This window comes from Barbus barbus (genome assembly GCF_936440315.1).
Source record: "Barbus barbus genome assembly, chromosome: 31".
NCBI lineage: Eukaryota > Metazoa > Chordata > Actinopteri > Cypriniformes > Cyprinidae > Barbus > Barbus barbus.
In genome coordinates, this window is record NC_136759.1 from 10,959,186 (window position 1) to 10,974,482 (window position 15,297).

General features: G+C 41.2%; 1 protein-coding gene across 1 annotated transcript in view; it reads left to right on the forward strand.

Moving 5' to 3' along the window:
- Window positions 1-5,489: 5,489 nt before the first annotated feature.
- Window positions 5,490-15,297, forward strand: part of LOC306851286 (olfactory receptor 8D1-like) — a gene marked incomplete at both ends in the record, with an annotated part of 29,166 nt that continues 19,358 nt past the window's right edge. The window contains one exon of the mRNA XM_079387444.1: window positions 5,490-5,978. Coding sequence (XP_079243570.1) covers window positions 5,490-5,978 — 489 coding nt within the window. The remainder of the gene's footprint in view (window positions 5,979-15,297) is intronic.

Here is a 15,297-nt window from a genome sequence, read left to right on the forward strand (position 1 = left end):
GCCTGTTCGTCTGTTTCTGGTTCTGTTTTTCAGGAGGAGGCGGTGGATTTGTCTAACGTGCCCGCAGAGTACCAGGACCTGAGGGAAGTGTTCAGTAAGTCTCGGGCAGCTTCTCTTCCTCCGCATCGTCTTTACGACTGTGCCATAGATTTACTGCCAGGTACGTCTCCGCCTAAGGGCAAGTTATATTCGCTTTCTGTTCCGGAAAGGGAGGCTATGGAGAAATATATTTCTGATTCTCTGGCATCCAAATTCATCCGCCCTTCCTCTTCTCCAGCAGGGGCGGGGTTCTTTTTTGTGGGGAAGAAAGACGGGTCTCTGCGTCCTTGCATTGATTACCGAGGGTTGAAGAACATCACGGTAAAGAATACTTACCCTTTGCCGTTGATGTCTTCAGCTTTCGAGAGGTTGCAGGGAGCGTCAATTTTCACAAAATTGGATTTACGTAATGCTTATCATTTGGTCCGCATGAGGAAGGGGGATGAGTGGAAGACTGCCTTTAACACCCCCAGGGGGCACTTTGAATATTTGGTCATGCCCTTCGGGCTGTCCAACTCCCCGGCGGTCTTCCAGGCACTCGTCAATGACGTTCTGCGAGATATGGTAGATCAGTTCATATATGTTTACCTGGATGACATATTGATTTTTTCTTCATCTCTCCAGGAACATGTGCAGCACGTCCGGCGAGTGCTTCAGAGGTTGCTAGAGAATGGGCTTTTTGTCAAGGCGGAGAAATGCGCTTTTCATGCACAGTCTGTTCCTTTTCTAGGGTACATCATTTCGTCTGAGGGAGTGCGCATGGATCCTGAAAAGGTTAAGGCTGTGGTGGAGTGGCCAAGTCCAGATTCTTGTAAGGCCCTACAGAGGTTTCTGGGGTTCGCTAACTTCTACCGGCGTTTTATCCGCAACTTCAGCCAACTAGCCGCGCACTGACGGCCTTGACCTCCCCCAAAACTACGTTCAGGTGGTCTAACACGGCCGAGGCCGTGTTTGCCAAACTGAAGGGCCGCTTTGTTTCAGCCCCCATCCTCAAAGCCCCTGATTCCTCATGTCAGTTTGTGGTGGAGGTCGACGCGTCAGAGGTGGGGGTAGGAGCAGTGTTATCTCAGCGCTCTCCCACAGACGACAAGATACATCCCTGCGCGTTTTTATCCCATCGTTTATCACCAGCCGAATGTAATTACGACATTGGTAACAGGGAGTTGTTGGCAGTCAAGCTAGCGTTGGAGGAGTGGCGTCATTGGTTGAAAGGGTCGGGGGTACCTTTTATCGTCTGGACCGATCACAAGAACCTAGAATATATTAGGACTGCTAAAAGATTGAACCCCAGGCAGGCTCGGTGGGCACTTTGTTTCGGTCGTTTTGATTTTTCTCTCTCGTACCGCCCGGGTTCCAAAAACATCAAACCCGACTCTTTATCGCGCATTTTTGACCGTTCCGAACGCCCGTCTACTCCCGAGTGCATTTTACCCGAGACTCTGTTTGTCTCCGCTCTCACATGGGAGGTCGAGTCGAAGGTCAAGGTGGCCTTAGAAGGGGTAACCCCTCCGCCCGGATGCCCACCGAATCGGTTATTTGTGCCTGAGGGTTTACGGTCAGACGTTATTCAGTGGGGGCATTGTTCCAACGTGGCTTGTCATCCAGGAGTCAATCGTACTAATTTTTTGGTTAAGCAACGATTCTGGTGGCCACGTATGGCTCGCGACGTTCACAGTTTTGTTTTGGCTTGCTCGGTTTGTGCCACTGGTAAGACTTCCAATCGACCCCCAGATGGGTTACTTCAACCGCTGCCCGTCCCTTCGAGACCCTGGTCCCATATTGCGCTAGATTTCATTACCGCCCTCCCGCCCTCTCAGGGCAACACGGTCGTTTTGACTGTGGTGGACCGATTCTCGAAGGCGGCCCATTTCTGTAACGGAACAGTCAACACAGAGGTAAGTACAATAATCGGTGCTTTATTTAGGTGCTCAGTCACACATCAACGGTGGTAGCTTTCCAACCCAGGTGAGTCACACTTCGTGTGGATAGTGGTGATTGGTGATCGGTGATTCTTATAATGTCTCTCTTGTCTTGGCAGGTCTCTAGAGATCGGTGTGCCAGGACTACGGGAGGTAGCGGACAGCCACAACAGCCAAACAGGATCTGATGATGGAGAGGGAACGGAGAAGGACAAGGCAGAAGGTAAGTAGCAGGTAAGTAATGGTAAGAGAGGTATACTCAGCACTTTGGCTTCGTAGAGCGTCGGTCCTTGTCGCAGGTACAAGATCGGACACTGAGTGAACTGGTGAAGGTGTTTATATGTGGCTGGTGATGAAGGTAATAATGAGGTGCAGGTGCTGGTGATTAATAGTCTGGTGAGGTGGAGCGAGGTAATTGGCTGGGAGAGGAGCCTAGTCCTTCTGTGACAATTTCATCCCCTTGCCTAAATTACCCTCAGCCAAGGAGACAGCGTTGACAGTCGTAAACCACGTCTTTCGCTTACATGGCCTCCCGGTGGACGTGGTTTCCGACAGGGGACCCCAGTTTGTGTCCAAATTCTGGCGATTACTGGGAGCGACTGGTAGTCTGTCCTCAGGGTTTCATCCCCAGAGCAATGGCCAAACCGAGAGAGCCAACCAAGATCTGGAAAGGGCGTTGCGATGTTTGGTTTCCAAGAATCCTTCCTCTTGGAGTCAGCAACTGTCTATGGTGGAGTACGCCCACAATACGTTGCCAGTGTCGTCCACGGGCCTATCTCCGTTTGAATGTAGTTTAGGTTACCAGCCACCCATTTTTCCCAGTCTGGAATCCGAAGTCGCAGTCCCCTCCGCCCACGCCTTTGTCCAGAGGTGTCACCGCACTTGGACTAGAGCCCGTGAGACTCTACTCCAAGTGGGGGCGCGCACCAAGGCTAAAGCCGATCGCCACCGGTCTAAGCCTCCCGTTTACATCGTGGGTCAAAAAGTGTGGCTTTCAACCAAGAACATTCCTCTCCGCTCCGTTTCTAATAAGCTTGCTCCCAAATTTATTGGCCCGTTCACTGTCACCAAAATCATTAGTCCGGTGGCAGTCCGCCTCAACCTTCCTCCAGTGTACAGGAGAATTCACCCCGTCTTTCACGTGTCCAAAATTAAACCCGTGTTTCGCTCTACTATTAATCCGCCAGCCCCGGTTCCCCCCCCGCCGCGACTCGTAGACGGGGAACCCACATTTTCGGTAAATCGTATTCTGGACTCAAGATAGAGGGGACGCGGATTTCAGTACTTGGTGGACTGGGAGGGTTACGGTCCGGAGGAGAGAAGTTGGGTACCTGCTAGAGACATACTGGATCACTCCCTTATTGATGATTACAATCGACAGGTAGGGGAACCTGGGAACGCCAGGAGGCGTTCTTAGGAGAGGGGTACTGTCACGGTTCACATATGCATTGCTTCCTTCTCGTCCCGTGTTGTGTCATGTGCGTTTGTAATCATGTGTGTGTGGGCCGTGACTGAGCCATCACAGCAGATCAGCGCCTCAGCTGAGGCTCATTTGCAGCACCAACTGCAGCTCATTTACGCACCTATAAATATTCACCTGGTTCTCTTCTCCATTGTCAGATCGTTGTTGATGTCTTCACGAAGTCTTCTGTACCTGTTCCTGTCGTCATTGTGGATCCGTGCTACTGTCTGGAGTCGCTGTCTAGTTCGTGGATTGTTGCTGTGTTTCTTGTTACTCGTCTGGATGCATCACTCTTCACCCACGGACCCGCCTCAACTCACCATTCTTCTGTGTTGTCCATCTTCGCTCCTGCGCCACTGATCATCACTGTACTCTGTGTTTTCTGACTTTTACTATTAAAAGCTTTTTCACTCGCCAGCTTGCTTCCTCCTTCCTCGAGCGTGACAATGATTAAAAAATGATTGAGATTGAGAACACTTGCAAGTATAAGCTGTGTGACATAAATCCCAAGGTTTTATTAGCAACAGTGTTTGTAGTTGGGGCGTTGGATAACTGGTGAATTTTCTTGAAGCACAAGAGGTTTATTATCAAAGGGTTTATTATAAGTGACAAAACAAAACTAGAGGCCATTAATAGACTCTCCCACAGGTCTCATCAATCAGACATTTTAAGGTGATGAAATGGTCTGGCGTTAAAAAAAAAGTCTCAAAGACTGCACACACTCGGGACATATTAAGATTGGCTTACTGGGACTTGGATTGGAGTACGACCTGCACTCTTAAAAATAAAATAAAATAAAATTTCCATGGATGTTAATGGTTCTTCATGGAAAAAGAGATGGCAATAAAGAACAATATTCTGCTAATGGAGCTGTTCCTCATGTCTGCTAGGCCTGATTTAAATCTAATTAACATAGCCATACGTTTCAATTAAGATATCACTAGATTAAAATAATACAATGTTCTTTTTGACATGCACCTAAAACAGGACATCAACCCATGTTTGAGATTCATTGAAACTGATCCGATCTGGGCTGCATTTCCCAACTGATGGAGACCGTTGGTGGCAATGGTTTCTATGGCTTAGTTCACACTGCATGCTAAAGTTGCCCAAATGCGATTTTTTGCCCAAATGTGACCCATATCTGATTTTCTTATGACAGTCTGAACAGCACAAATCTGATTTTTTCAAATCAGGCCCAGGCCACTTTCATATGTGGTCCTAAATCGGATACATATCCGATGTTTTGCAATGAGACTTCAGTCTGAACGGCCATGTCGCATTTCATGCGATTTTTACGTCATTGAAATGTGACAGACGTCACAATTCTGCGCTGGAGGCGGCGGGAAGATTAAAATCACAATGGCAGACTTCGTTATTTAGGCTCCGATTGCACATTAACTTAAAAATTGCTAAACACACGCTAACATGAGCAGCATCCATTTTTATTTCTGCAAACACAGTGCGCTGCGTCTGACATCACGTCTTCTTCTGTGCATGCGGGTCACTTTAGGGCCGTATACGGTTCACACATGAGACTGATGGCAGTCGCATTTAAATGACAATGTGAACAACAGCGCAAAAAAAATCGGATTTCAGCAAAAAATCCGATCTGAGCATTAAGACCTGCAGTGTGAAGTCTAAGATCTACTTATGATTCTTCTGGAAAACAATGCCCTGATCAGTATAAATAATTACAGAAAACATGTACAAACATGGCTGATATCTACTAACTTTTACAATGTAATTTTAGGTACTCAGTATTGTTGTGGTACTCATGTAGTCCCAAGTCTCCTGCTACTCTTCACTCTTTAGTTTCATGCTTTTTTTCCCACAGATTTTCTTGTCTTGAGGGGTCTAGATATGGGTGATGTCAGAAATATGGCTGTCTATATAAGACTAATGTGCTTCACTGTCCTTCATGATCGACTTCACTTGAATCTATAGTCTCTTCTACTGCATGAGGTGAGTAACATTAATTGCGTTGTCTGTCAAGATATATTATATAAAGACATTTTTGCATAATTTGATATTAATATTTCCTTTTCCATAGATTTCACAGGGTCATAATGGAGAACATATCAATTATAGTCAGTTTTGAGCTGACCCTGGATCCCTTTTCCATCCCTCCAGGAGCAAAATATCCCATATTTCTCTTTGGCATCTTCATTTATGTGTTTGGTGCTTTTTGCAATCTGACACTGTTGCTCCTCATTATTCTGACACAAAGTCTCCACAAGCCAATTTACTTAATTTTGTTCAGCCTCCCTTTGAATGATTTTGTGGGAATCACTTCCATGCTTCCCAAGGTTCTCTCCAACATTGTGACAGAAACCAATAACACATACTATCCCCTTTGTGTGCTCCAGGGTTTTCTGCTCCACATGTATGGGGGTGGTGTTTTGTTCATCCTGGCAGCCATGGCTTTTGATCGCTATATTGCCATTTGTATGCCATTGCGATATAATGCTCTAATGACACCCAGAGTTGTTATGACAATTGTGGCTCTCGTGTGGGGGTTTGACTTTTTATTAATTTGTACACTGTTTTCCTTGCAGGGAATGCAGTCAAGATGTAGATCCCATATTGTGAGTGTGTAATCCAAAAATCAGCAGCTCGTGTTCTTACATTTACCAAGAAATCAGACCACATCACTCCGGTTTTACAGCAATTACATTGGCTCCCTGTCACCTATCATATTCACTTTACTATTCCTGTTTTAGTTTTCAAGGCCCGTCATGGTTTAGCACCTTCTTACCTTTCTGAATTAATTCCACTTCTTACCTTTCACATAATTAATACCACAAGGTCTCTGTATTATCTCCTCACTCCAGACCTTTAAAACCGCTATCAAAACTCACTTATTCACAATATGTTTTCTTAATTAATTGTTTGCCTTAATTTTCTGCATTACGCTTGTTTTGTAATTTATCTGTATATTGCATACCATTGCATCTCTGTCTGCTGCTTGGCTATGTTGTGTACTATCTGTGTACACTTGTTATTTCTGTGTTCATGTTTCTATTTACCTTATGTAAAGTGTCGCTATACAAATAAAACATATTATTATTATTATTATTATTATTAAATACAACACAACATAAATACAGGCCTACTCTTCTAATAATTAAAGGGCCAGGTCTAAAATGCAATGTTTTTAATGTTGCTGGGTGTGTGTTAGTTAGATGTTAATATTTGCGCAAAGTATTTTTGATTTAATTTAAAATAAATAACAGCTACTACCGATCACCATGTGCAGATAAATAGGGTAATTCAGAAATCACAGGATAATGAGGCAGCATAGCTTAAATGTAATGCAAGGACAAAACCTTGCAAATGTAATCAAGATGAAGCTTGTCTGCTGAGTGCATTAGATAATATAATATAATTATATATATATATATATATTAGTGCTGTCAATCAATTTAAAAATGTTATCGTGTTAATCACAGTCCTGGACTGTGATTAATCACGATTAATCGCAAATTTAAAATACTAGGATTTACCTGTAAATGTGTTGAAATAAAGGAATGCATGACAAACTAGTTTAAGGAAATAGAACCTCTGCCAGGAATGAGACATAATCCTTATTATTCTTTTGTTTTTATTCAGCCTTTATACTGTCAATAAAACGTTTACCAAGCCACATCGCTTCAATCCCAGTACACATTTACCCAACTATTATCAAAAGTATTTCTAAATAAATACAACAAAACATTTTCTTGCGACCTTACATGAAGTATTATGATAAAATGCATTAAGAAGAATTGGACCTGTTCTGCAGGTGCATTAGATCTAACATTAGCGTCATGCTACATAAGACAATTTATGAGATTAATACTACATTTTAACTCAGAACTCACTTTAAACCACCATTGAGTGTCTGTAATAACTTCCTTTTGCGATCACGTGTACACATACACATACACTTTGTGCGACCGCGGTACATTATAAACGTAGCCCAAAAAAAACGCAACCCACGGCTCTGTAATTTTTCCCACGACTATATTTTCAAAATAGCCCAATTGTGCGGGGAAACCGCGACCCTGGCAACACTGGTTCGCTGTACCCTTATCACATGAGTATAGACCATTTCAACGGATATTCAGCAGTATAAGGAAGTGACGTCTTTGTTCCTCAGACATTTCCGGTTAGTGTTTGAGCACATTCAAAACAATGGCGGCAGGCGCTTGCTGCACAGTGGGATTGCGATTAATTTATTTAATCCTGCTGTTTAAAATGCCGAAATTAAAATGAGATCATTGTTGCTCGGTGATCCCTCTGGGCTCGAACTAACTTTAATTTATAAATAATCTGAAATTAAAGGGTTAGATGTCCGAGAAACGCGCCTGGATTGCAGCAGTGAAGCGAGAAGCAGAATAGACACTAGCAGCTCTAGGATATACAGCGCACATTTCCATTCATAAGGACAGGTTCTAGTTTTTTCTATTTGATTCTTTGTATTTATTTACGTTAACTCTTCAAGTATGATGCAGCATTGTGTTTTCGTCATTGTTTACATATGCGCCATTGCGCCTAGCATTTTGATTCTTTTTTAGTGAAAAAGGCCAAGCTTTTATTTCCCTTTTATTGCAAGCGTTATGTGGACTATAATTAAATATGAGTTTTCATTAGTTGTCTAGCTGTCTTGTCAGCAGATAAATGCAGTGAGTAACACTTTATAGAAATGTATTGAACAGTGAAACAGTTAACTGCAGTTTACAAAGCTAACGGTAAACTATTTTAATCACTTATGCTTGTCTAATGTTAATTCCAACATGTACTGATGTATTAAACAATAATAGCATTATTTGTAAATATTGTGCATTAAATAAAATAATTGTTTTTCTACTTTTGTCTTTAGGAAAGTCATCATCTGTAATGTAAGACACCTAAGACAATGAGTGCTACAGGGAGACAGGACAGTGCCAAGCCACATGTGACCATATGAACACCTAGATGTGTTTGAGAACTTGAGGATGAAATGCAATGTAGTTCTCAAAACTGCTCATGGTCAGACTGCTGATTTTGATATTGATCACATGTTAATAAATATGCTGGAAACAGTCTCTGTCTTTTGTATATATGCAGTACTGGTCAAATGTCTGGACACATTACTATTTTTTATGTTTTTGAATGAAGACTCTTATGCTGTTACGTGTCTGTTTCTGTTCAGTTCTGTTTTGACCTTATTTGGTATTTCCTGTTCTGATTTAGTTAATTAGTAATCATCATTTAGTCCTGTCACCTGTTCTGTGTTAATTATCGCGTTTGCTCTTTTGTTCCCTGGTCTTTATAAGTCTTGAGTTCCCCTATCTAGATTGTCGTGTCTTAAAGTTAGGTTGAGTAGATTATGTCTAGTTATTCTGTGCCTTTTGTATTTGTGATTTGATTTGTATTATTAAAACTCCTGTTCTGAGTGAAACCCATGCCTTCTTGCCTGCCTGGATGCTACTAACCGTGACATATGCTCACCAAGCCTCCATTTATTTGATCAAAAATACAGACAAAATCAGTAATATTGTCGAATATTACAATTTAAAATAATGTTTTTTTTTTGTTTGTTTTAATATTCTTTATATTTATTTCTGTGATGCAAAGCTGGATTTTGATCAGCCATTACTCCAGTCTTAAGTGTCACATGATCCTTCAGAGATCATTCTAATGTGCTGATTTGATATTTGGTTATTGTCAGTTTTGGAAACAATTGTGCTGCTTACTATTTTTTCTGGAACCTGTGATGCTTTATACAGAATTGATTGATTGAATCCTGACAGGAATTTTCAAAATTATAGAAATCTTTCCTAACAGTATATCTTTACTATCACTTTTTAAAATCAAATTTAAAAATGGCTTAATAATTGTATTCATATTCTTTAATTTTTTTTTTTTTTTAAATACTGACCCCAAACTTTGGAACAGTAGTGCATGTTGTTACAAAACATTTCTATCACAAATAAATGCTGTTCTATTATTTAAAGAATACTAAAATTATCTCAGTTTATAAAGAAATATTAAGCAGCACGACTTTTTCCATCACTGATAATAACTCAGCATATTAGAATGATTTTTGAAGGATCATGTGACACCGAAGACTGGAGTAACTATGTTGAAAATTCAGATTTGATCACAGAAATAAATAATATTTTAAAGCATATTAAAACAAAGTCATTATTTTAAATTAATATTTCAAAATATTTTTGTCTATATTTTTGATCAATTCAATGCAGGCTTGATGAGCATTGGACTTATTTCAAAAACATTAATAGTGGCCACACTTTTTACCTGTATGTGTGTTTACAGTAAATGTGCATAAAAAACATACATACCCACATATTGTCAGTCCTCTGTCGTGTGTGTCTTGTGTTCCCGCCTCTTGTTTCCATATTTGGTTTGTTTCCTGTCCTTGTTATATGTGATTATTAGTTCATTCTTGTCCAGCCGTGTTTGGCTGATTATCTATGATTATCCTGTGTATTTATAGTCCTGTCTGTTCAGTTTGATTTCATCTGGTCTACTCGTTACTCCCCGGTGTCCCTGTCCCTGTCCCTGTCCCTGTCCCTGTCCCTGTCCCTGTCCCTGTCCGCGTCCGCGTCCGCCTTGTCTTGCTCTGCCTTGATGTCTGAAGTAAAGACTGTTATTTTGAAGTTACATCCTCCTCTGCGTTTTCCTCATTCCTCCCTGCTGTGTGCACCGTGACACATATATATATATTGTATGTAGTGTGTGTGTGCATTTATTAATCTGCATGTAGGCTATACTTTTATCTAAAAAAAAAACTAATAAAGGTTTATGCAAAACATGGAATTGCATGAATTGCATTCATCTTGTTTATTTGTGACCACATGATGGCTCAAATAGAGCATTCAAATGCTTTCTAGCACTGTTCCACCGCAACAAACTTTACCAAACTAAGCACACATTATAAAACGAATGAAATCAGTAATAATGGCATGACGTGATTAGCTTACTAGCATTCATTTAATTTTGTAATAAACATGCATGTTCTGTAAAGCTGCAGTGAAACGATATGTATTGTGAAAAGAGCTGTACAAATAAAAATGAATGCGTAGACATACAGACTGACCCAGCAATGCAAGTGAAATGTCCACCAAAAACCTCCCCGGACATCTTAGCACAAACTATGATAAGATCATAAGTAACACTGTTTGTCTTGCTTCAGTTTAACCGAACATAAGACTGATGTCATCCATTGTACAAACAAATGATCTCAACTTTTTTTTCCGCTAAGGAGTTAATTATAAGCATGCAGACTGCGATACGCGTTTACCGCCATCTCTTGTGTAGATGTACACAGAATCAATCAGAGCCGTTTGGAACACTACTTTTAATGTTCTTTGTAAGTTTGCACCTCAGTCATATTTAAAGGGTAATTCTAATAAATAAATAAAAAAACCTAACTTGCGTTTTCGTTAGACTTAAAAAGGATGCGTTGTAGGTTTTGGTAGATCTGAGATTTAAAAATGGCGCTACCGGAAATGCATCAGGACCAGACATGCGTAGTAGCGTTCCAACGCCTTTGTTATTGTTTACGTCCTTGAAATGGCCTAAACATATCTCTCACGCACTCTCTCTCTCTCTCTCTCTCTCGGACACACTCTCTCTCTCTCTCTCTGCGTTCACACAATCCCTGCATCCCAATGTGCATACTGTTCACCCTATCTGCCCTAAATAGTATTGAAAATTACTAATATCACATGGAATTTAGGATGGATAGTGTGCACATTGGGATGCAGGCAATGGTTACCTTCCACGTAGTCTCAGCCTCAGACCCACGGAACGTTGACTAAACGTCTGATGCATATGGCACACTTTTCTGGAAACACTTCAGGAATGTTGTCATCTGACTGGTTGAATTAACCCGGATTTCTGGGACTGTCACATTTATTTTCGTTCTGAAACAAAGATGCCGTGGCACTAAACCCTCTCACGAAAGAAGAAAGCCGTCATGTTTACAAATGTGACGACGAGCGCTTATCAGGATCACCTAAACACTGGATATTCAAAAGTGTGTGAAATATTTAAAGTCCGCAGCATAGAATCTTTAAAATACATCCTAGAGTTTCACACACCGGTTTGTTATTGTGGCGACATTGCCACACCCTGAAATGTGACGCTGAATGAAACGAACTCTGATTGGTTGTTTGACACGTCGGTCAAATGGCCTCATGGGCGGGACTTGGCCAATGAAAGTGGACATCTATTCCAGACCTTCAGCCGTCAGTCTGAAGGTCTAGCTACGCGAGACTACCTTCCGCGCTGCGATGACGGCAAGAAGTTGGGGTCAAACCTTATTAAACGATTAATTTGTGTTAAAAAATATATTAACGCGTTTTATTTTTAGATTAATTGCATGTGTTAATGCGTTAACTTTGACAGCCCTAATATATATATATATATATATATATATATATATATATATACTGTATATATATATACAGTATCTCACAGAAGTACACCCCTCGCATTTTTGAAAATATTTTATTATACCTTTTCATGTGGCAACACTGAAGAAATTATGCTTTGCTACAATGTAAAGTAGTGAGTGTACAGCTTGTCTAACAGTGTAAATTTGCTGTCCCCTCAAAATAACTCAACACACAGCCATTAATGTCTAAACCGCTGGCCACAAAAGTGAGTACACCCCTAAGTGAAAATGTCCAAATTGGGCCCAATTAGCCATTTTCTCTCCCCGGTCTCATGTGACTCATTAGTGTTACAAGGTCTCGGGTGTGAATGGGGAGCAGGTGTATTAAGTTTGGTGTTATCGCTCTCACTCTCTCATACTGGTCACTGGAAGTTCAACATGGCACTTCATGGCAAAGAACTCTATGAGTATCTGAAAAAAAGAATTGTTGCTCTACATAAAGATGGCATAGGCTATAAGAAGATTGCCAAGACCCTGAAACTGAGCTGCAGCACAGTGGCCGAGACCATACAGCGGTTTAACAGGACAGGTTCCACTCAGAACAGGCCTCGCAAATGGTCGACCAAAGAAGTTGAGTGCACATGCTCAGAGTCATATCCAGAGGTTGTGCTTGGGAAATAGACGTATGAGTGCTGCCAGCATTGCTGCAGAGGTTGAAGGGGTGGGGGGTCAGCCTGTCAGTGCTGAGTCCATACGCCGCACACTGAATCAAATTGGTCTGCATGGCTGTCGTCCCAGAAGTAAGCCTCTTCTTAAGATGATGCACAAGAAAGCCCGCAAACAGTTTGCTGAAGACAATCAGACTAAGGACATGGATTACTGGAACCATGTCCTGTGGTCTGATGAGACCAAGATAAACTTATTTGATTCAGATGGTGTCAAGCGTGTGTGGCGGCAACCAGGTGAGGAGTACAAAGACAAGTGTGTCTTGCCTACAGTCAAGCATAGTGTTGTGAGTGTCATGGTCTGGGGCTGCATGAGTGCTGCCGGCACTGGGGAGCTACAGTTCATTGAGGGAACCATGAATGCCAACATTTACTGTGTCATACTGAAGCAGAGACTGGGCCACAGGGCAGTATTCCAACATGATAACGACCCCAAACACACCTACAAAACGTCCACTGCCTTGCTAAAGAAGCTGAGGGTAAAGGTGATGGACTGGCCAAGCATGTCTCCAGACCTAAACCCTATTGAGCATATGTGGGGCATCCTCAAACGGGCATCCTCAAAATCCTCCACCAGCTCCGTGATGTCGTCATGGAGGAGTGGAAGAGGACTCCAGTGGCAACCTGTGAAGCTCTGGTGAACTCCATGCCTAAGAGGGTTAAGGCAGTGCTGGAAAATAATGGTGGCCACACAAAATATTGACACTTTGGGCCCAATTTGGACATTTCACTGGGTCTACTCACTTGTGTGTTGAGTTATTTTGAGGTGACAGCAAATTTACACTGTTATACAAGCTGTACACTCACTACTTTACATTTTAGAGTACACACACACACACACACACCATAAAGGACTTATTATTAAAAAAACAAACATATTTAAACAGTGGACCTACTAAGGGCATGTTTAGCATGTATCATGTTTTTTTTCTTTTTAAAATCATGTGCACCTTTTGTTCTTTTTAAAGTTATTGTGATTCAAACATTGTATTTTTTTAAATACAAAAAACAACTACAGTCAAGCTCGGCATCCCAAAGGCATTATTAGTGGCATAGTTCATATTGATCTCTCAACATCAACACAATTAGTTACACAATTAGTTAATTATCAAGTTGTTTATTATATGTGACAAAAGCATTAATGAAATCCCTCCAGATCTCATCAGTCAGACTGACGTAGGCCTACTAAAAGTCCCAATGGACCAATAAACACATGCCTGTGTAACTGTTATTATTAGTGCAGTGAACTTAAAGTACCACTGAATGTTAAGTATTGAATTACAATGTATAAATTTAGTTCAAATGTTACCATCCAAAGCCTGTTCTCTTAAAGTTACATGTTTAAACCTCTAAGTGAAGACATTCAAAAGTATGTAGACCTTTTTTAGACTGAAGAGTTTTACATACTTTAATACAGTGAATTGTGTTTAATACTGTGCTGTGTGTTATGGAAACATCCACACTTCTTATTTAACCTATAAAATTTATTTTATTTGTGTAAATTTATGTATTTTGATCAATTTGGTGATATTAAATAATATTTTTTAACTTGGATAAAACTTGTTAATTTAGGTTTACACAGTACAGTTATTAACTAAAAAAATGGAAGAAGTTTTATTAATTTTGACCGTTCATTTACAAAACAACAGCACTTTGGGGGAATGAAAATGCCATTTTTTAAAAATAGGTTTCAAAGTGCAAGTTTTTGAAAACGATACTGTTGTCTCTGTAAACTTCAAAAATGTGAATTTGTGAAAACATTGATGTCATGCTATGTGCATCACATGTTCAGTCTATAGGCATGATTACTTTAAGAATGCGTATGTGCGCAGTGTTTCTTTAGAAAGTGACATCGCCAACTACTGAATTGGCATGCATAATACAGCGTTTTTAGTTGTTTTTACAGATCCGTGTGAATGAGGATTGTTTTGACAATATTGTCGTCTGTACGTGAAACTTTTAAAAAATGCCAAAACTTTTCTGTTTTTATTGCATTGCAGTCATGTAATGTACCCTTAGTTACCGTTTTTTAGGTTTTTGTTTTTTTCAGTGCATGTCAGTAATGGCATACAAGCCCATATTTATTTTACTGGAGGGCCTATATTGCCCTACAGCCTTGCCAGCATATCTGTTTTATAATGAGTGCAATATCCCCAAGATCCCCTTTTGGGACCAATAAATCCTCTTTTCTATTCAAGAAAAAATACTTTTCAAAGCCACCATAAATTGAACATTGTGTCACGGTGCACACAGCAGGGAGGACACAGGAAACACGGAAACGAGGATGTAACTCAAAAACATACTTTACTAGGACATCAGGGCAGGACAAGGCAAGGCAGACACTGACAGGAACACCGGGGAGTAACGAGTAGACCAGACAAAATGGCACAACACAGACAGGACTATAAATACACAGGTAAATTAACAGACACGGCTGGACACGAATAAACTACTAATTACATGAAACGAGAACAGGAAACAAACCAAATATGGGCACAAGAGGCAGGAACACATGACACACACACAACAGTTCTCTTACATTACTCCCCCCTCCCGAAAGGCTCGTCCCGAGCCTTAACAGTTCCATCGGGGAGGGGGGGTGGGCGCTCTGGAGGCCTCTCAGGACAGACACAGACCGGAACACAGGACAGGGACCTCCAGAGCGGAACAGACAGACGGAGAGCTGGACGAGACCAGTGGAGACACAGCGGAGCTGGACGAGACCAGCGGAGACACAGCGGAGCTGGACGAGACCAGCGGAGA